Here is a 22,410-nt window from a genome sequence, read left to right on the forward strand (position 1 = left end):
GAACATAGCTTCCAGGAGAAAACGTATTGCATGTTTATTCCGACGCGCGCGCGCGCGTATAGCTACATCTGTATACAAGCTGCAAATTCGACCTTATAATCCCGACGGTACTGCGTACGCGCGTATATAAACACACGCGTACTGTAGCACGCGTTTCCGATATTATTTTTTTAATGCACAACACATCTCGACTCGTCGTCGTCGTGCGCTTACTGCGAAGAAACTGCACTGCCGCCTGCGGTACTGCGGGGTGGGCCGCCGCGCGAGCGTATCACGAAAATTTCCCAACGAGCTCTGCGCCTAAGTGGCTCTTCAATTTTTTTCACTCGAGCGAGATACATCTCCGTATCGCGGCGACTTGGTCGAGTGCGTCAATTTAATAATTATATTTAACGCGCTGAATCAACGTCTAATTTCGTTCTATCGTCGGATCTTCAATTAGCATTAAACGATTTGCTCGTCGTGAGCTGCAGAGAAAAAATTGATGCCGCACAAAAAGATTCGGAAACGAGCGCAAAACTTAAATTAACTTAACCGAAATGTCAAGATTTCTGGCCTACATCGCTGAAAAATCCTTATAGCTGTATTATACGCGCCTCGTGCACTCGTGCACGTTATCCTTGAAAATGATCGTGTCTCAAATTGAGAGTGGGAGAGAGAGACGAGAGTCACAGAGAGCGAGCAAAGCGAAAGCTGAAAATCTGAGACTTTGAGTAGCACAAAGCCACCAACAGGACCGAGGAGATAGCCCGCAGCAGTTGTCATCTCTTTTTCTTCGCGACGCGAGCCCGAAGAGATAACCGAGTCGGTCTCGCGCGCGTCTTATCTTTGCGCGATGCTCGAATTTCGCAACATTTTCACGTATTCTCCTTCCTCGTCGGAAACTTTCGCGTACTGTATTGAAAGTCGACCGAGAGACTCCTATACCTATTTGTACAGTCAAAGTGTGACAAAACTCAATTATAATAATATCGTATATAACGCGGCTAATGTTCAACGAACAAATTACTTCTCCGGCAAATACTTCAATAAGTAATTCCGAATGAGAAATTTTTAAATCAAACTTGTCCAGAGTATATGCACGGCGCAACGTGAATAATAGTCGCGCATCTCGATATACCCATGCATCGCGTCCAAATGATACGGTACTTTTTCAATTTTTTCTCTGAATGGAAAATAAATTAAATTTTCTTCCGTACACATATGCAAATGCGTATTGATCTGAGCTCGTTCCTGTCTTTTCTCATCAATTCTTTATTTTTCATATTCTAGACGCCGGCGAAATTTGATTTGCATTGTAATATTGTATTCTAATAGGATTACCTGTACGGTTTTTTTTTAAATTTTTAAATTATACCCAGTAAATAACTTTTACTTTTTATTTCTCAGTGCTTTCAATTAGGAATCTATACTTAAATTGATCGAAATTAATGGATACTTATATTATTATATAATAAAAAGACTGGTCAAGACTTTCAATAAAGTTTTGTGAACATTTTTAACGCGTTAAAGCTCTTTTTTTAAGTGAATACTTTTTATTTATAAACTAAATTGGAACTTTGATATATATCAGTATAAGATCTGGTTTCAAATACATTTTATGTCTAGCTTTTCAAAATTCAATTTGGATTGATTGACATTATACAAATATACTTTTTTTCTTCAAAACTTCAATCAATTTTATCGAATTTCCTGCATTAATCAATGATTAGGTATTAACAAGATACATTTGATAATTGCATTATAAAATAGGCTCGCCAAAAAAATCGGCAGTCTTGGCAGTGTTGCCAATATTTTTTTTTTATTCTTTACAGCTCATAATGAAACGAATGATTGTTCACGATACGTGTTCATCTATTGTTATCGTCGTTGATTGGGAATGTGGGTGGGAAAAATGTTCACTGGCGATTATAAATTTAGGCCAGTGGCACGCACCACGTCGACTCGCTTGTTTACCACCGAAACATACGTGTGCTTTCGTACATACAAAAACTGGAATGCAAACGGACAAGAGTAATTTAATTACAAACTGCAGGTGTTCGTTTACGCTGCATCCCGCGCGCGCGCGCGTTGTGTGTACGCAGCGCACAGACGCAAAGACAAAGTAAGCTTTTATAAATTGAAAAAATGCCGAGTGCAGATGTTGCGCTATTTTTATTTCATAAACGATATTAGAACAATGTCAACCGACGTTTTCTATAATTGCAAACGCACTTGCGCGCGGGATGCGTACGTGCATACTTTGTCTCTTCGCTGTCTGCCCGCTGGATCCTGGCCCATACGCATTTCGTAATTTCGCGCAGCAAAGGTTGCGCGTGTAACGGCTCGTGTACCCAGCCGGTATGTCAAAGGAATAACTTCTTCGAATAAAATTACTGTCATATAATGCACCGACTAGAATGGGCTGGTAAAAAACGAAACTGGGTCAGAGCTTGGCTGAAAGAAATTTTTGTATACGTTGAAATTGCAATTTTGGTGTGGAAAACGAGGTTTCTTTCAATTCGATTTTCAAAGTATGCATTCGAATAATATTACGACATAATAATTTTATGCGCGCGCAAACGGAGCATTCACGCGTTGATACAATATGGGCACTGTTGACTTGTCATTGTAATTTCTTTGCCTCGTATTATCTTATTTTCTCATTTTCACAGTATAATATTTTATGTGCGGTTTGTAAGTGAATAGAAACTCAGTTCTGTCACTTATTTACTGGAATGTTTGAAACGTTGCTGCTTGACCTTTTAGCTTTTGAATGCTAAAAAATAGTTCTAAGCTATCATACAACTTTTTGTTTTAAACAATTTTTCAGTAAAAGATGACGGCATTCGGAATAAAAATAATTTTTCATGAAAATTTGAGTAAGAGAAATTTTAAAAAACATAATGAGAAATAAAAGACACAATGATGATTCACATAGTTTACAATTTACAGTTAGCCAAATATTATTGTCTGAAATGGTGATGAAAATTTTAGTATTTAGAGAAATTTTAACTTTAATAATGCAAAGTATGCCACGACTAAGAAATTTTCAATTTCTCAGTTGCAAGTCAAACGAAACCATTTGTTAGTGGGTAATAAATATTATTTACCGTTTGGGCAGTACGTTTGTAAATATCACCCTTTCGGCTGTTTTCTCAAATGATACCATTATTCAACTTTTTTTTTTCATTTCAACGAGCTTTTTATTTATTGCGCGCTTGTGTTCGCGCTTAGTCTTTCAAATGCACCGAGATAATGACATTGTGCGAAGCTATTGTGCATGCGCCCAACAGTGCGAAGGACTTTCTAATTTAATGCTAACGATTATAAATTACGAATGTGCGGCGCATTCGAAGCACGCGTAAATGCATGAAAAGGATATTATTGTTTTCTGACAACTTTTCTTCTCTTCGTCATTGATCGCAGCTGAAATTGTTAAAATATTTGATCATTCAATGTTTTATCTCAAATACCTTAAATAAAATGATAGCACCGAAGAAAATATTAGAAGTATATAATAACTGTATACATTAAATTATATTTTAAATTTAAAAAAAGACAATCTATTTTGAGAAAAGTGGAATGTATAAAAAAGTCCAATGTCTTACTAAATGTAAAAATTATACTTAATAATTTATTGTGAAAATTAGAAATTCTGTTGAATGCCTGAGACGTTGGTGTGGTTAATGCTGGCAGATGAATTGTCAAGCAGTGCCTATCTTCATATACTCAGTCGTTTTTACTATCTCTCGCTTTTTATGGTATTTTTTCGATGTTTTTCTAAGCTTTTCAAGTCACGGATTTTTCTTGGCCACTTAACATGAAAACCCACTATAAAAATTAAGGTAATTTTTTTTTGACACTTTACGTATCTGGATTCAACTTGATTAGATTTTGAACTTCTTTCTACGTAGTAACAAGCTCTATAAAGGCTCAGAGTTTTTAATATTTCATTTAAATATAGCATCTATTAGCTACGAAGAAATTCAACAAATATAAGTGGTTTCCACTGTCAATCGTGTATTTGGATGAATGAAATTTTTATAGCGTTTTTGGTGTTGTTTTATTGACATTCGAGTGCCCATATTTACGTCGCAATACATTACATACTTACGTCCAGTTCAAGGTAGAGGGGGGATGTATCGCAAAGGAGCTATCAGTCGCGAGATTACCTCGCCTAACATACGAGTAGTGTGTACAGTCGCTGGAGAGGGTCAGCTAAATAATAAGCAAGTATTTACAAGTTGTCGAAATCTATGTACAGTGTTGGCTACTCGAGATATAACCTCTAAAATTTTCTTGGTGTATCTTGAAAATTTACTGTCAAGACATATAGTCAAGTCAATGATGGAAAGCAGAGAGGACATAATTCGGTATAACTTTTTGTGCGTCTCATGATATTTTTTGTAATGATCAATTCATCAAACTTCATAATTCTCTAGAGTAAAGAAGGAGCTGAAAGATACTCGTCCAGATGCATCTAAAGGTTATAATTTCGAATCGGTGGATTCTTACGAAGTCAAAAACTTTGTAACATTCAAGTTTGATAAATCATTGGTGAGTTCAATGATTTGAATTATCTTCTGTCTTTCCACTACTCAAAACTGTTACAAAATTTCAATTTTAGGCAAATCACTCGAATGAGACTGCGATACAGGAAAAGTTAGATGAAAAAATATACATAGACTTTGAGTGCAGAGATGTAAAATCTGAACCGACTTCTTGTTTTATGAGCTTCTGCAAATCTGAGCATGAAAATTTTCAACCAATTATCGTAAATATGGAAAACGAAATTGAGAGAGATGACGTAAATGAAAATATATTTGTTGATTTTGAGTGTAAGGATGTCAAACCCGAATTGAAGTCATTATCGAAAGTTATCTGCAAAAATGAATATCAAAATTATCCACCAATTGTTCAGGCTCATTATCTTAATGATAAAAATCAGATAATTTTAATGAAAAATGAATTCGACAATAATAATCTCAAGAATCACATAAATGGAGTACATGATCGCAGCAAATCCTATGAATGTGAGATTTGTCAAAAATCATTTTCAAACAAGAGTAATCTTAATAAGCACATAAATACAGTACATAATCGGAGCAAACCCTTTGAATGTGAGATGTGTCACAAATTATTTGGACTAAAATGTGAGCTCAAACGTCACGTCAATGCAGTACATGATGGTAGAAAACCTTTTGAGTGTGACATTTGTCAGAAATCATTTGGGCGAAAATATGACCTCAATCGTCACATCAATACAGTTCATGATTGTATCAAGCCCTTTGAATGTGACATTTGCCACAAATCATTTGGACACAAAAATATCCTCAAAAATCATATAAATACAGTACATAATCGTGTCAAACCCTTTAAATGTGACATCTGTCACAAAACATTTGGACAAAAAGGTAACTTCAATGTTCACATAAATACAGTTCATGATTGTATCAAGCCCTTTGAATGTGAAATTTGTCACAAATCATTTGGAATCGAAGGGACCCTCAAAGTTCACATCAATGTAGTACATAATCGCAGCAAACTATTTGAATGTAAAATTTGTTATAAATCATTTGGACAAAAAGGTCACCTCAATGTTCACATAAATACAGTACATAATCGGATCAAATCCTTCGAATGTGATGTATGTCACAAATCATTTGGACAAAAGACTAACCTCAAAATTCACAAGAATGCAGTACATGATCGTAGCAAACCCTTTAAATGTGACATTTGTCACAAATCATTTGGATACAAGAGTAGTATATATAAACACTTGAATATAGTACATGATCGAAGCAAACCTTAGGAGCCCAAGATTTTTTTCGAGACATTTTGAATGACATTTGAACATGCTATGAAGACTTCTACAATCACTTGAGTATCTTACGAAATTTCAGAAACCCTTTTATACAAATATCCTTTAATTTTTTGAAGAAAAATAAAATATTTCAAGCTGGTATCAACTTTTCAATTATTGTGAAAAACTTTTAAAATAATAAAGATATCAGCAAATATACACACACATTTTTGTTATCAAAAAAAATTAAAAATGCCTCTGGATCCATCGCGAAAAATGTCTTTCTTTAATAAACTTTTTCAATTACTTTTCAGCAAATAATTGCGTGAAACATATTTGTTAATTGAGAGATTGTTTTTCGCCAGTAAAATAAATTGATCATCAAAATGGATTACGAAATAAATACTTACGAATTTAATACATTTTTTGAAATCATTTTAAAATTTTAATTTGATCTTTAGATCCAGTTAAACAAAGAGTAAATACAAACATTAAAATTCATTTAAAACTATACCTTCAAATTATAACTGCCTCGTTTGCTTCTTGAATAATATTTATATCAACAATTTGTCGACGAAAAGTTACGTTCGAGTTAAAAATTGTTAAAATTCCATCGCAATGAATGGAGAAAATTCATCACACGGTGGATGGATAATCTTATCAACATCGGTTACGTGTATATACGCGCACAGAACGATGCAAATTTCTGGCTCACAGTGTTGCAGTGTATGATTGAGTAACGGCTGAAGCTCGAGGTCTAATTAACGAGTAAATACATGCGCGGGGGGAAATTCATGAATGGAGCGCCGGGGCAAATGTAAGTGCGCGGCGTCAGACATCAGTGACGAATGACGTTCATTCTGCATCTCTCCAATTTACAGCTTCAAATAGATAGATACAGGCGAGCGAGCGCGCGTGCAGCTGCTCGTCAAGGATCGATAAGGTGTACGCGTTATAAATTCCACGACTAACGCTCGGCTGTATACAGCACACATCGTACATCGATGAGTTTTCGGCTTGCGATATAAGCGTATTGTCGATATAGCTGCTCTGCAAGCGAGAAAATTGCAGTCGTGCATCCGTGCAACGACTGACGTTCGGCAAACATCGTTCGAGTTTACAAATAAGCAAACTAGCGTGGGCTCTCGTAAATGTTATTCGATAATTTTTTTTAGACCAGTCATAATAAAAAGTCGCATCAACACGAAGCGAGTAATAAAAAGAGAAGAGCTTCCTTTCTCCAGGCCACTTATATAAAAATTCGACTGTAAAGGGATATCGCTGCGGGAACATCTTAAATGTTTACTCGGCGCTACGGAAGAGCAAGTAAACATCCGTAAAATTCGATACTCTTGTGTAAGCATTAAAGTGAAGAGCAGCGGTAGCAGCAGCAGCGTCTCGCAAAATCAAGCACACCACGTCAGTGCTGCAGCCCGAGCTCTATTTATATAGTTATATGCATGTATATTAATTAGTTGGTCCAGGCCAGGGAGGGATGGCGGTGCCTTTGTATATATCTACTACATAGCCGCCGGGAGCGCAAGAGGCCAAGTTTCATTTGGCTGCGAGCTCGAATGCGTATATATATGTATTATTGCGTTACTCGTTGGTGGTGGTGGTGGTGCTGCTGCTGCTGTGGGCAAAGGGACCTTGCCTTCTAGCCAGCGAGATGTATGGTTGGGAGGGTCAGAAGGCGCCTTGCAGCAGTAGCTGATTAGGTCATTTAGGGCTTCCTCTGATGATGATGATGATGATGTACAGCGCCGGCCTATTAGCATCGCTTACCTTTCGGCGTGTACACGGCGGCGTTTCGCCAGTCGTTTATGGCCCGATTTCGGGCTTACTGTATACGGCCGATGAGTAGCTAAGTAACGACTTTTATCCGCAAACAAATGACTCTGTCGAGCTACAGCCGGCTGAATTTTGCGCCGAGCAAATACTCGCTGCTGCAGCGCGTCGCGATATATCCAGACCGCGCGGGATGAAAGTTTAAGCGCAGTCTCAGCAAATTGAGTGCCCTAAAATTATAATGGCTGGTTTTTAAATTAACGAAGACTCGCATTAAAAAAGCGAGCGCGGAGTAAAAAAATGAATATAAAATAAGGAAAATCGTAATATACGCAGGCAGCAAATGGTATATACGCGATGCGCTTCATTCGCAAGCCAAATTATTGCTGCTATATTCAAATATTAACTGCGAATATACTTTGAATACATGCATCGACTTATGAATGTAAATAATTCTCGAATAATAATGTATTACGCTAATTGGGTTGATTTTGACGTTACGGGAATGAGGATCGGTATAGCTGGAGGAACAAATATTTATAAATTCAAGTGAATGTATATTTTTTTGGAATCGCTTTTTGATAGCAATATATCTTATTTATTACATAAAAGAAGGAAAAAAACAGGAAGCATGATATTTAAAGTTCCCGTACGAAGTTGAAAATTTGAATTTACCGTGAACAATATAGTTAAGCGTCAGAATAAAATCGTTTTAAAATTGAGATCATAAATGGCTATATCGATCAAATTCAAGGCGTTCGCACTTACTGTTTATTTCAAACACAATTTCAATTCATGCAAAAAATAAGTTTCAAAAGTTTTCAAGTTAAACTTATACGACTGAAAGAAATTATCTAATCAAATATCTTCAGATAAACAAGCTCAAAATGTACTTACATTCTGTCATACATTTACTTTTTATAATTCTAAAAGAAACAGTATCGCTATTTATGTATTACAAATACAAAAATAAAAGTAAGGACAAGATATGAACAGATAAATCGGTAAATTAGTTGTAAACAATATGATCTCAACTGATTTTAGTATCATCCCTCGACTGAACATGTTTATAGTGAAAATTAATTAGTATTAATTTTGTCTTCTTTGATGAACCAAGCTATAATACCAAAAGATCCATCATTTAATAAAAGAACTGAAATGGATAAAAGTGAGAAGAAATCTGAAGAAGTAGCCTCAAGAAATAATTTAAGTAAACTTAACATCCTTATTTCAGACGAGAAGTTACATATTTGTGATATTTGTCAGAAGGTATTTACACTAGAATCAAACATGATTACGCACCGAGAGACAATTCACAATGATAAAAAAAATTACGAATGTAACAAGTGCGAACAAAAATTTGAATTCCGAAGTCATTTGAGTAGACACCAAATATCAGAACACAAAGCCCGCAAAGATTTTGCATGTGACAAGTGTGAGAAAAAATTTGTAAAAAAATCGAGTTTGTTTACGCATCAAAAATTGGTACACAAAGATCGAGAAAAATTTAAGTGCAATAAGTGTGAGAAAAAATTTGAAAATAAATCAACTTTACTCAAGCACAAAAAAATATTCCACGAAGTTTTCAAAGATTACTTATGTGAAAAGTGCGCCAAGAGATTTGGAAATAAACAGAGTTTGCTCTTGCACATACAGACAGTACACGATGGTCGCAAAGATTTTGCCATCAAAAACTTAAAAAATTACTCATGCATCGAATGTGAGAAGAAATTTGGACAAAAATCAGATCTGTTGAAGCACCATAAGACAATCCACGAGGGCCGCAAAGATTACGAATGCGATAAATGTCAAAGGAAATTCGGACAAAAATCACATTTGCTCTTTCACCTGAAAATAGTACACGAAGGTCAGAAGGATTACACATGTGACCAATGCGAAAAGAAATTTGAGCATTTAAGCGATTTAACAAAACATCAAAAGACAATCCATGACGGTCGCAGAGATCACGCATGTGACAAGTGCGAGAAGAAGTTTCGGAGCAAATCGCATTTGCTCGATCATCAAAGAACAATTCACGAAGGTAGGACGGATTACGCATGCGATAAGTGCGAAAAAAAATTTGGGAAACAAAGCAATTTGATCAGACACCAAAAGACAGTACACGAAGGTCGCAAAGATTACGCGTGTGACCAATGCGAGAAAAATTTTGGAGAAAAGTTAGATGTGTTGAAGCACAAAAATAGAGTTCACGATGGTCGAAAAGATTTTGCATGTGACAAGTGCGAGAAGAAATTCGGACAAAAAGTGCATTTGCTCAGACACCAAAATACAGTTCACGATGGTCACAAAGATTACGAATGCCACAAGTGCGAGAAAAAATTTGGAAGTAAATCAAATTTGTTGAGACACCATCAAACAGTACACGAAGGTCGCACAGATTACATGTGCGACAAGTGCGAAGAAAAATTTACACGAAAAGGGAATTTGCACTTCCACCTAAAGACATTCCACGAGGGTCGCAAAGATCACGCATGCGATCAGTGCGAAAAGAAATTTGGGAAGAAATGGAGTTTGCTTGTTCACCAAAGGATGGTGCACGAAGGTCGCAAAGATTATGCATGCGAAAAATGTGAGAAGAAATTTGGACAAAAATCAGATTTGTTGAAGCACCAAAAAACAGTACATGAAGGTCGCCAAGATTACCGATGCGACAAATGCGAGAAAAAATTCGGAGAGCGAAGGAATTTGATTAGACACCAAAATACAGTCCACGAGGGTCGTAAAGATTATGTATGTAACAAGTGTGAGAATAAATTTACACGAAAACGAAATTTGCTTATCCACCTAATGACAATGCACGAAGGTCGGAAAGATTATGCATGTTATGATTTTGAAAAGAAGTTTGGACTTGCATCCAATTTGATCATACAACGACAAAAATCACAGGAAAATTATAAAGATAACTAACTTAACAATTGTGAAAAAAATGGGACTCCATCGAATTCGAGTTGACACCGAAAAACTTTTCATAAACTTTACAGAAACTATATATCGAACAAGTGCCATACAAAATATGAATCAATTTGCCCTATCATAATTGAGTTGATTTTAAAAATTTAATTAAGATTATAACAAAACACAAATTTTAATAAAGGAACATTCGTGAATTCCATTCTTGGTATCACTTTATCAAGTCTCAAACATACCGAAAAATGTGAGGTTCCACAAATGGTAAATACTAGAAGTAAATTCTTAATTATATTGACATTATAAGTATTTTGGATAAAGTTAAATAAATTTTTATGGGAGCCAATTTTTTTTTACACAATTAGACGACTTAACCGTACAATAATCATGTTTATTAATATAACACCTTTTTTTAAAATAGTTTGCTTTACGCAGATTATTTTTTAATCAAAACTCTGAATAACTCAATCTCCAAAAACAAACGCGAACATAAACGTGGCTTGCAATAAATTATGGTAAAAATTCCAAGTGCTTTTTTCCCATAATTGCAAATATTCACAATTGCACACATATGATCGGAGTAGTTTTTCAGAGAATTGCGTAAATTTCATTAGTTTATAATTTAATGATTTTTTTTGACAATTGTAAATGTATATAGATATAAGTATCTATATATTGTTTAGAGCTTTATCTAACATTTCAATGAAAATTGAACCAATTATACATTATTATCAATGTACCATTGTTCATTGCCGTGGTGGAGCTTTATTTTTTAGCTAAATGGATTTTTCAACAAACATTGCATAAAAATAACAAGTATGATATCTTCTGAGGTGTATGCGCCATTGTTTTCGGTTCTTGAGCGTTTTTCCGCACTGATTGCAAGGAACGCGAGGTGTTTCGTGATGGGCTGTCGAATTATTCGTTTGTGAAGACGGGTTTGGTTCTACGTTGCCTCCATGCATTTTGTGATCTGCTTCATTATCATCGTTTTCATTTTGTAGTCCTTCAGAATTCGATTTACCGTCGTTTATCAATGTCCGATTGAAATCATCGTTTTTATTTTTTTGTTCTTCATAATTCGGTTTAATGCTTGAGCCATAACGCGGTGTCTGATGGCAGTCAACCATATTATTTTGTGCTTCTTCATAATTCGATTCAGTACTTAAACCTCCGCAATGCGATGTCTGATGGCAGTCAATGATATTATTTTTTGGGTAACTATCATTTTCTCTTTGTGGTTCTTCACAATTCGATTCAATGCTTGAAATTTCATTACGCGATGTCTGATGGCAGTCGACGATATTATTTTGTGCTTCTTCACAAAAATTTCGTTCGACAGGGTATCGAAATTGCGAATGCATGTTATATTGCACGCATTGATTGGAGTATAGATGCCACACGAGATCCAAAGCCGACCGAAATATTTTAAAACAGTATACACAAAAAGGATGATTTAGACTGGAGTGCGCCAATAAATCGTTTTCGGAATAAAACGGCATAACACAAAAAGGACAGTACACAATCTGATTCATTTTTCTCAAATAACGAAATTATTTTAGTTTTGACACTTTATAACGTTAAACCGTTTCACAGTTCGAATGGCTAAATAATGACTAATAATTCACCAGAAGTTCTCATGTAAACAGTTGAACACAAATGTTGTCATTAAGAGAAAAATTATAAATAAATAGTCGATGAATGTTCTAGTTTAAAATCAAATCGTAATCTTACTTCGATATGAGTTATTTTTTACTTGAGTTATTATAAAAATTCAGCAAATTAAGTCTCATGACTTACTTTTAAAAACTAGTAGTAAAACTTCTTTTTACCTTGAATTTTTTTCAGGTTTTTTTTTTTTATAGATTATCTTTCATTTTTAATTTTTTTTCAAGTTTCCTTTCAAAGAGCTTAAACGTAACTTCTTAAACAGTTGCTTATTGATTTTTATAGTGAATCGAGTTTGTATTGACGTTGTTTGAATGAAGTTTAGTGTGTTTATTTTTGATTATATTTTAATTATTTCAAATTATATATAATTCTGACGATTGTGTCAATCCAACATAGGTACCGACGTTGCACATCACACCCAACGCGCCGAAAGAAGTGTCACTTGAAAAAATCTTGTCCAACTCAAAAATTTTTTTTGCCATTGCCCGCTTCTACTGCGTGTCATTCAATGCAGTAGAGTCACCTCCCCAGTGATTGAAACTTTATTTATAAATTAATATAATTTAATTATATTGAACTAATTCATCCGTAGTGAAATTTTGTAATATAATTGAGCATTAATACTAAATATTGCAATAGTTGTTAACAACTTTCTCAATATATTATCATTAATTAAATGACTCTGAAAATGATTTCAATTACTGGTAAAAATGTTTCATTCACTGGTGCATCGTGTATTTTTTTCCTTATTTTATTAATGAAAGTTGAAAGTAAAAATTCTACAAAAATTCTATTCGGTAGAGAAAGACATTTACTATTATAACCCATCTGAATAATAGCTTTTAATTTATTAAAAACGTTGATTTGAGCTAAATTTGAGCAAACTTTTTAGAAACCTTTCATTCACTGGGTAGGTGATGTGCGTATACCTTTTAAAAAATGTCCTGTAGTATGCTACAGAAAAACGCCAAATTCCTGTGTAGAATTTGTGTACGAGTTTTGCATGAATTTCGTGATTTTATATAAGGGCAGAGTGAAAAAACACTTTTACTGGGGATTGCTTTTTAATTGCAGTATCGAGGAGCGCGCTCGCGCTCGCTCTGGCAAGTATGGCAGAAAGAGCTGCGGCGTACACGCTCCTCATATACATCGCACTGGCGTTTTTCGATGCCCGCGAAAACTCTTTTTCACTCTCATTTGAATTTGATAACAGATATCTTAATTCTGTAAAGTGCTATGGAATCCTGGATGAAAATGCAATCCAACGACGTATATAACATACCGAAAAAAGTTCATTCTTAACGAAATACGAGCGATTGAAAGAAAAATCCACTTCGCAAAAAACGTTCTTACCAAAAAGTGGTCAACCCAAAATGAGTTTCAGACCATTTGCTGTGTTCACGTCATGCGCTTATACGTTGTTATTACGCCGTCGATGTATATAATGTATATATATACACACCTCGATCCTCGAATACACACACACATACGCATGAGGTTTTTTTTCTCGTGGAATATTATTGATCGATCGATTATTTCCGGTATACCCCGGTAGCCCACTCGGAGCTCTTAGTATGAATACCGACCCGGCGACGACTTTCTCCGAGGAAGTCAAACTGTTGTAGCTACTTCGTGCACCCGGGTGGCCGACTAGGTGCACCAAGTATGAATATCGACCAGGCGACGACTTTCTCCGAGGAAGTCGAACTGTTTTAGCTACTTCGTGCACCCGGGTGGCCGACTAGGTGCACCAAGTATGCATATCGATCCGGCGACGACTTTCTCAGAAGAAGTCGAACCGCTTGTGCTATTTCCTTCACCAGGGTGGCCTACTCGGTAAACCAGATATGAATATCTACCTGACGACGACTTCTCCGAGGAAGACGGAGTTTTTAATGTACATTTAAAATTCAGAAAAATAAGATCTTTACTTTGAAACAGTCAAATTTCATTTTTTACTCTAACGTCAAGAAATTATGCCTCTTGATGAAAAATGAAAAATATTTATGCTATTGATCTAGAATTTTACAAGCTATTATAAAACAGTGAGTTGGAATACATACTTAAATTTTATGACAATAGCTTGCATATTCTGGTTTAAACAGTGAAACAGAAAAATCTCATTTTTACTGTGACGACAAGAAATTGTACTTTTTTTTGAAAAATGAATACTATTTATGCTATTGATCTAGAATTTTACAAGCTATTATAAAACAGTGAGTTGGAATACATACTCAAATTTTATGACAATAGCTTGCAAATTCTGGTTCAAACAGTGAAACAGAAAGATCTCATTTTTTCTGTGACGACAAGAAATTGTATTTTTTTTTGAAAAATGAAAACTATTTATGCTATTGATCTAGAATTTTACAAGCTATTATAAAACAGTGAGTTTGAATACATACTCAAATTTTATGACAATAGCTTGCAAATTCTGATTTAAAAAGTAAATGGATTTAATATTTTTGAAATGGATTTGAAAAGCAAAAAACATCAAAATTTAGTCAGTTGCTTTCACTTTTTAATATACATGAATAAAATGTGTAAATTTAAGGAAATAGTGACTAGTCTAATATATGATATATGTTTTATAGGATATTCATCGCATAGATCCAAATCCAATTTAATATTCTTCAAATTATCCAAATGCTCATTATTAAACTCAATCTACCATTGTTCAATTACATGGCTATGATATGAATGAAATCAACTATATTCTAAAAATTACTCAGCATAACTGAAATTTTTATTTGTCAAATACTATACCAAATTAAAAAGTTTACCATACAGTAATTTAAAATAATACTTTTTTCAAAAGATTAAACTAGTGCAAGTATGACAGTCTTATCCCAATTCAAATCTAACTCACGAATCTTTTATTTTTCTAATTTTGGAATAGTTGAATATCAATCTACTATTGAACAATTATTTAAAGAACTATGATAGTAAGGAAATCAAACATATTCTGACAACTATTCATACGCAAAATGAAATTTTCTTTTTCAATCTTTTATTATACTGAGAGTCTGAAAAATAATTCAGTACGTGATTTTTAACACCTATTTTGTATAAAAAAACCTTACTTATGATTCTACTTGCCCGGCCGTCTTACAACATGATGAAAAGAAAGCTTTGCAAACTTCCAATATAGCTGAATTTATTTTATTACAGAACCAAATTTTTCATTTTTATTTCAATTTTTTTATGCTTATAACATAATGTTTGAAGACGATTAATTTTTCATGCAGTGCATTCATTACATTAATTACATCATGCAGTAACTCTTTATCAATTTATAAATTCACGTCCTCCAATAAGCTTTTTTTATCAAAAGGAACAAAAAATTCCACATGCTATCCAAAAATATTGGAATGAAAATTTTTTTTAGATGTTAAAGAAACATTTATAGCAATAATAACTGATATTATTAAATTTTTAGTATAAATTGACATTTCTTATTAAATTCATGACGAAGGTGAACGTCTTGATTTTGATTGAGACGGCCGGGCAAGTAGAATCATAAGTAAGGTTTTTTTATACAAAATAGGTGTTAAAAATCACGTACTGAATTATTTTTCAGACTCTCAGTATAATAAAAGATTGAAAAAGAAAATTTCATTTTGCGTATGAATAGTTGTCAGAATATGTTTGATTTCCTTACTATCATAGTTCTTTAAATAATTGTTCAATAGTAGATTGATATTCAACTATTCCAAAATTAGAAAAATAAAAGATTCGTGAGTTAGATTTGAATTGGGATAAGACTGTCATACTTGCACTAGTTTAATCTTTTGAAAAAAGTATTATTTTAAATTACTGTATGGTAAACTTTTTAATTTGGTATAGTATTTGACAAATAAAAATTTCAGTTATGCTGAGTAATTTTTAGAATATAGTTGATTTCATTCATATCATAGCCATGTAATTGAACAATGGTAGATTGAGTTTAATAATGAGCATTTGGATAATTTGAAGAATATTAAATTGGATTTGGATCTATGCGATGAATATCCTATAAAACATATATCATATATTAGACTAGTCACTATTTCCTTAAATTTACACATTTTATTCATGTATATTAAAAAGTGAAAGCAACTGACTAAATTTTGATGTTTTTTGCTTTTCAAATCCATTTCAAAAATATTAAATCCATTTACTTTTTAAATCAGAATTTGCAAGCTATTGTCATAAAATTTGAGTATGTATTCAAACTCACTGTTTTATAATAGCTTGTAAAATTCTAGATATCTTAATACATTGGCTTGATAAAAAAATAAGAAAAAAGTAACGCGAACACAGACAAACGATATTGAGATTTAGCGCATAAAACTCGAAGTTTAAAAATTTCCGTAATCAATATAGCGTCATGTGTCAGAATAAAATCGATTTTAAATCTTTCATCTTGAGGATTCAAATTTGGCTAAAAATTTTAGTAATAGATAAGATTTTGAAATTTCAATGAAGCTCTAAACAATTCGATGGTTTTGACCTCTTTTTTATATTAAAAAAATAAAAAGATGGTTCTCGATGAAGTTTTACGATCGGTGATACGAGTTTGACCATTCTTAGCCTTCATTTACGTAACGATGATAGTTAATATTACGGGCTTCCTATGTCAAAAAGTCTCTTAGAAGCTATCTTACTCTTTCTTAACTGTTCATCCCCTATAATTATGGGCTTTGAAAAACAAATCCTTTTTTCCCCTCTCCCTGCCCCTATAGATATGTATTATACACAATTACACGAGCAGATTCAAAAGTTGAATCTAGTACTTCCTTTGTCTTTCTCCCCCTCTCTCTCTGCGTCAAGAAAACTTTAGCGATTAAATTAAGCACGTCAGGTTAATGATCGCGCGTTAGTGCAGGTGCCACGGCGCCGCCTCGAGAGAAAGAGCAAGTACGACGCTTGAACTTTGAAACTTGCGGACGCACGGAGAAAAAGAAAGAAAGAGAGAGAGAGAGAGATAGGAGAAAAGGAGCGAGAAAGGTCGCGCGCCACGAACAGAGCGCAAGAAAGACAGAGGTAGAAAAAGTCGTATATATCACTATAACATTTTCGCGCGCACGCAAAGTCACTCGAATGCGAGTTATATATAGACTGAGCGCGGGAGAAAGAGGCGCGCAATCGGCAACACTTGCTCTCTCTCTCTCTCGCTCTTAGTTCGTTTTTCGCTCTTAACGCGCGAGGCGAGGAAAGCGTTTGTCGTAAGTGAGGGGCAGATTTTAAGAGTGAAAATGGTACTGCCGCGAGGGAAAGTGCATTTTATGTGTATATATAGGACTCCCGCTGCTGAGCTCGGCTCTGGCGCGCGCGCGCGAATAAATGTTCCGACTAGAGTATTTTCTTATTTTAAATACATTTTGTTCCTTTTATTTCAGACCACGGTTTTTTTTCTTCGTTTATTTAGACCAAACGAAATATGCTTTAGCGGTACATTAATTCATACTATCGTATGAATGGAATCCCGTTAATCTAAATATTTTGGTTAGCAAATTATACGTTCTATTGATTTTTCCGATGCGCATTTGGTATTTATATTGCATTTTAATATCGTTTGGAATGTAATTTTTTTTATAATATTACGTTACCCAAAAGGATTCTGAGCAGTACAGGATACCTGCAAATTCAATATCTTTTTTATTGACTTTATCCTCCTTCGTGTTTGCGCACAGCCTCGGCAATAGGAAAATCAATTTCATCGCGAATAGATTAGTCGTAACGACTTTGTCTGCACATCCTGTGTTGTATGTTTTTTTTTTATATGCATGCAGTGCACGCGAATATTACGAGTACGTAGTATTTTCACAAGTGGCTCGCGAAAACGCCATTCAATGGCATTACCGACTGGTCTGTTATTTTTTTCAGATCCTTGGAAACTACAAACGTTAATTTTATCGCCTCGGAGAAGCTCGGGGGCTCGGATATCGTTACTATATCTTTTGATTGTCCAATAAAGTTCCTCGCACCCTAACGTTTGCTCACATTTTGCCTGTTCACAATTCGCGATATATACAAATAGGTACCGGGCGCATCCGCACAGTGCTTATTTAAAAAAGTCATTCGAATACTCGAATCGGACTGCGATCCCGAATTCGTACTCTAGCGAAATTCAATTTCCTCATTGCACGCGGCAAATCATTTCAACACGGATGCGCGCAAGCCCTATCCAGCCGTTCGGCTATTATACTCGCGAAGCAACATCATAAATCAAGTCTTCTCTTCCAACTTATACTCACACATTTGTGTGCCCGTAGACATATATGTAGAGCAAACTTGGGATGTTGTCAGCGTTCTTAAATTAAGGTTCATAAAAACATACGTGATTCTTCTTCCTTAACATTTTATCGTTGCAAAGGTACTTATATGGTACTATTAGTTTTTTGTTCTTCTAGAAATCAATTCCTTTAACTTCCAGATGAAATAGAGTACTCAGCGATGCGTATTGTTGAGTGAAAATTAAGTTTATATATTTTTTTTACTCTAATTTAAAACTATGATGTAAAAGCGACTATTTCCCCAGTAGAAATGCGCAACATTTATAATGGTTTAACGACCAACAAATAAGCATTTGAATTTTTTTTAATCGTTTATTGGCTTGTTTTACAATTTTATTGTTTCAAAAAACAGATCAGTTTTCAACCACTTTGAATATAATAAGGTCACTTTAAGCCTCCGACACTAGATGGCGAGAACCAATTTTTCTGTAAACCTACAAGTAGAAAAGTAAAAATAATTGTATAAGTGAGCTTGGAGCTACAAGCAAGGCCCAATCAATGAAAAAAAATCTTCAAATTCGTTCGTAATAAAAGTCGAGCTTTACTCGTTACAAATTTACTTCTAAATTGTTTGCCACTAAGCGGGGAAAGTCGCTGCTAGCGACGCGAGCAACGCATACCTTACTGCTAGCTCGATGAGAACGCCACAACAATAATAAGCCAATGTTTTATTGCTTAATAATCGGTTCATAAGGTGACATATTAAAAAATATTTATAAATCAAATTACTCTCAAATAAAGTTTTTGCTTTCAAGTCATCAAAAGTATCATTTGCATCTTAAAGTTGCTATCATTCTGACAATATCATTAAAAGTGAATAGCTGGAAACAGGTGTAATTTTGTGGATGTTCACACGTGTCTCGTTGAGGTTCTCGCCTAATTAGCATAAGAGCGTCGTCTACACGTCTCGTTCGCCTTTGTTCGCGAGTAAATGCTTTTTATAATTTTTTTTTCCTTTTTTTGAGGTCGTTGCCTATCTGCACTTTCAGCCTGCTTTGCGTTCATCTTATTTTTTCCCTAGCGTAAATATAACCATTGCCGTGTGCTTTGCGCTGATTCTCCATATACCCGAGGTATAATTAAAAGTTTATAAAGGCCCTTGCACACACAAGGACGTTTATTATGAAAGTCGAGGTGCGTTTCATGAAGATAAATTACGCCTTTTTTATGTTCATTTTATTTTCCAGCAAAGCATAACATAGAAAAAACGGCAGATCAGTGTGACATCGAAGAGCAAGCGAACTTGTAAATCATGCTACTGATGTATGTCTTTCTTTGGATTAAGTTGTCCATCTTAATATCAGTTTTGACCATCGAGCTTATCTCACTAACATTATTTTGCGTGCTGAGAATGAAAAGCTTATGCGGAGACGCGATAAAAGTTTGATTAACTTTTTTTTGATTGAGTACGCGTTTTATTCGCCTTCGCAGCATGCGTGTATATTATATAAAAACAGATCGGTCCACTCGGTAGTTGTCAATGAGATGTACACATAGATATATATTCGTTGCACGAATGCAACGTACACCGTTTTGAAACGTCCGAATTTAACTTTTCTCCGACTTTAAAACTCTTCTTCAAGGAGATCAAAAGCTTCGCCTTCGACAAACTTTTTTCCTTGCACGCACAAACACTTACTCAGTCTAAATCAGAAAAATTTTCTTCTTTCGGATGTGTGTTATATATAGAGCTCGCCGCGTTGAGCAGCAAAGAGAGAGAGAGAGAGAGGGAGAGAGAGAGAAAGAGAGAAAGGAAAAAGTGTGTTTATCGCATAGAGTAGCGCGAAGAAATTGAATAGAGAGTCGTTTTCTCGCTGAGAAGAAGGAAAATCAATCGGTTGAATTGATATCTGGTGACGAGGCACATATAGAGGTGACAGAACGACTATGAAATTGGATGATTTTTTTTGCGAAATCAAATAACTGTAATTGGTTTTATGTGCCTATTGTGAAGAAAATCTGTTCAGCTTTTTTTTCTATGATCAGCATGTACGTTTAATCGAATATTTGGATAAGCATCTAATTGAATAGCAAAATTAAAAAAAATAGACAAGGAATAGTAAAACGAGATATTTATTTTGGATTTATTTTTCAGCCCGTCCACCGTAAGGGGATACCGAAGCTAAAGTAAAATCACGTTTTTAAGGTATGTAGAATATTTTTTTATATGTAAAAAGCTATAATCGTTCGTTTTGTTTGATTTTTTTCTCGTCAGTCCTTTATCCATAATGCAAAATTTTCCGTAGAAATTTGAAAAGCAGTTCGTAAATATTCATTTTTACCTCGACTTTACAGTATCCCTTTTTAATGAATCATATCAAAAATTTATAAGATAAATTAGAATTAATATCGCACTTTCAACTTATTTACAAGATTTTATTTTACGTAAAGCATCAAGAGTACTGAGATTCGAAAAAAGGGGAAAAAAACATTTATCAGACTGTTTGCACTCGCAAGCTTTATCAATCCAAGTTTCAAATTCTTTTTCGTTCCACCCCTTCTACCGAAATATGCTCTTTTCTATAGCAGCGTTTACAGTGTCGCTGGATTTGCGGAGGTCGTTTTTCTGCAACCCTGTCAGACCCACAAAGCTGTACTTGTCAGTCCAGTTGCGCGCAGATAGTAACTTTGTCAGTCATGAATTATCACACGTTCCTTTGCGAAGTGCATGAATAAACATGTATTGGCCGTCGGCTATGCGATTGAAAAAGCTTTTTTGAGTACAGTTAAATAACGAATAACAAAAGTAAAAAGTATCTATAAATTCAGAGAACCTTTGACTTGAATAACCGTTCAATGCTACAATTTTTAACGTGTTTGAAAAAAAATCCGACCCTGGATATTTGAGCTAGGATTTATATGTAACTTTTTTACGAGTTGTTTGAAAAAAGGCGAAAAATATTTTTCTTGATGAATTTATTTTTGTTTTTATTGAATTATTTTCATAATTTTATGATATTTTGTCATGAAAGGAGAAATATCTTGTTTTAAAGAAATAAAAATAAGTCAGTAGCATTAAAAATACGCATACGTTAAAAATCAATCTTTTTATGAACATATCATTTTCCAATGCAATGAAAAATAGTGGCTTTCCTAAACCCGAAAATTCTTTTTAAAACTTGATTATGTAACACTGTGCATGTAACCAATTATTTTCATCATATCTTATTATTTTATCTTGTTATGTATTCACACATTGAAAGCGTTCGAAATAATTCGATGCTTATATAATGATCTTGACAAGCCCAATTTGGCCTTTCAAGTCATACAATTCCTCTGCGCAATTACTGCTTCATCTCAACAACCAAACAAAACTTTAGCATAAAAGGTGTGTAAACGTTTTAATCTATCACATTTCAGAATTGTTTCGATTCATAAAATATGAGTTTGTGCTTGATTTAAGAAAAATAGACTCATTAAAAAATTTTCTCATTAATTTGCTTAAATATTTTTTGTGAATTGTAAAAGACTTTTATAATTGATATTTGTATCGCTTCAAAAAGTATCAATTTATAAGTGATTTGAAAACCGTCGATCACCTTCTATGTATCTGGCTTTCAATTGGTTTTCGTGTAATTTATACACATAGATGCCAGCTAACTAGAATTTTTAAAAAAAAGTTGAATCTCTCACTTTTTGTATTTTATGGACTCAAAGTTCATCCAATTTTTCAAAATTAATAAAGTAGGCGAATTATAATTAGTGTTGATGTTAGTTCTAATATAAGTGCTGTTTCTCCTTTGCTGTTTTGCAATAAAAAAAACTGAAATAGCTTTTACAAGTTATATGCTTTCAGGTGCATTACTAATGCTAGAAAGGTTCAAGCCTTCACCACTAGATGGCGAATACCTTTATCTGTAAATCTGCAAGTGACAAAGTGAAAATAATTGTATAAGTCACATTATCTTCTGTATATATAAAGCAGAAACATGTTTTTCATGTTCTTAAAAACTACACGTC

General features: G+C 34.2%; 2 protein-coding genes across 5 annotated transcripts in view; both read left to right on the top strand.

The window, feature by feature from the left end:
- LOC106659156 (retinal guanylyl cyclase 2) overlaps positions 1-22,410 on the top strand; it is a 94,278-nt gene that overhangs the window by 20,473 nt on the left and 51,395 nt on the right. For all 4 annotated transcript variants that reach the window (XM_014381544.2, XM_014381545.2, XM_023461464.1 and 1 more), the window contains exon 2: positions 20,546-20,596. The gene's annotated coding sequence lies outside the window, so the exon portion shown is untranslated. The remainder of the gene's footprint in view (positions 1-20,545; positions 20,597-22,410) is intronic.
- On the top strand, positions 4,330-6,267 carry LOC106658533 (MDS1 and EVI1 complex locus protein EVI1-like). Its single transcript, XM_023461294.1, has 5 exons — positions 4,330-4,355; positions 4,425-4,539; positions 4,610-5,015; positions 5,397-5,596; positions 6,247-6,267. Exons 1-5 carry the CDS (start codon positions 4,330-4,332, stop codon positions 6,265-6,267), a joined length of 768 nt encoding a protein of 255 aa, XP_023317062.1.

Source organism: Trichogramma pretiosum, unplaced genomic scaffold (assembly GCF_000599845.2).
Source record: "Trichogramma pretiosum strain Unisexual culture from Peru unplaced genomic scaffold, Tpre_2.0 scaffold2, whole genome shotgun sequence".
In the NCBI taxonomy this organism is placed as follows: Eukaryota; Metazoa; Arthropoda; class Insecta; order Hymenoptera; family Trichogrammatidae; genus Trichogramma; species Trichogramma pretiosum.

Coding starts and splice junctions, on each gene's coding strand:
- LOC106658533 (XM_023461294.1), top strand. CDS start 4,330: ATGGAAAGCAGAGAGGACATAATTCG. Junction 4,356..4,424: donor AGCAGAGAGGACATAATTCG/GTATAACTTTTT, acceptor ATAATTCTCTAG/AGTAAAGAAGGAGCTGAAAG. Junction 4,540..4,609: donor TCAAGTTTGATAAATCATTG/GTGAGTTCAATG, acceptor TTTCAATTTTAG/GCAAATCACTCGAATGAGAC.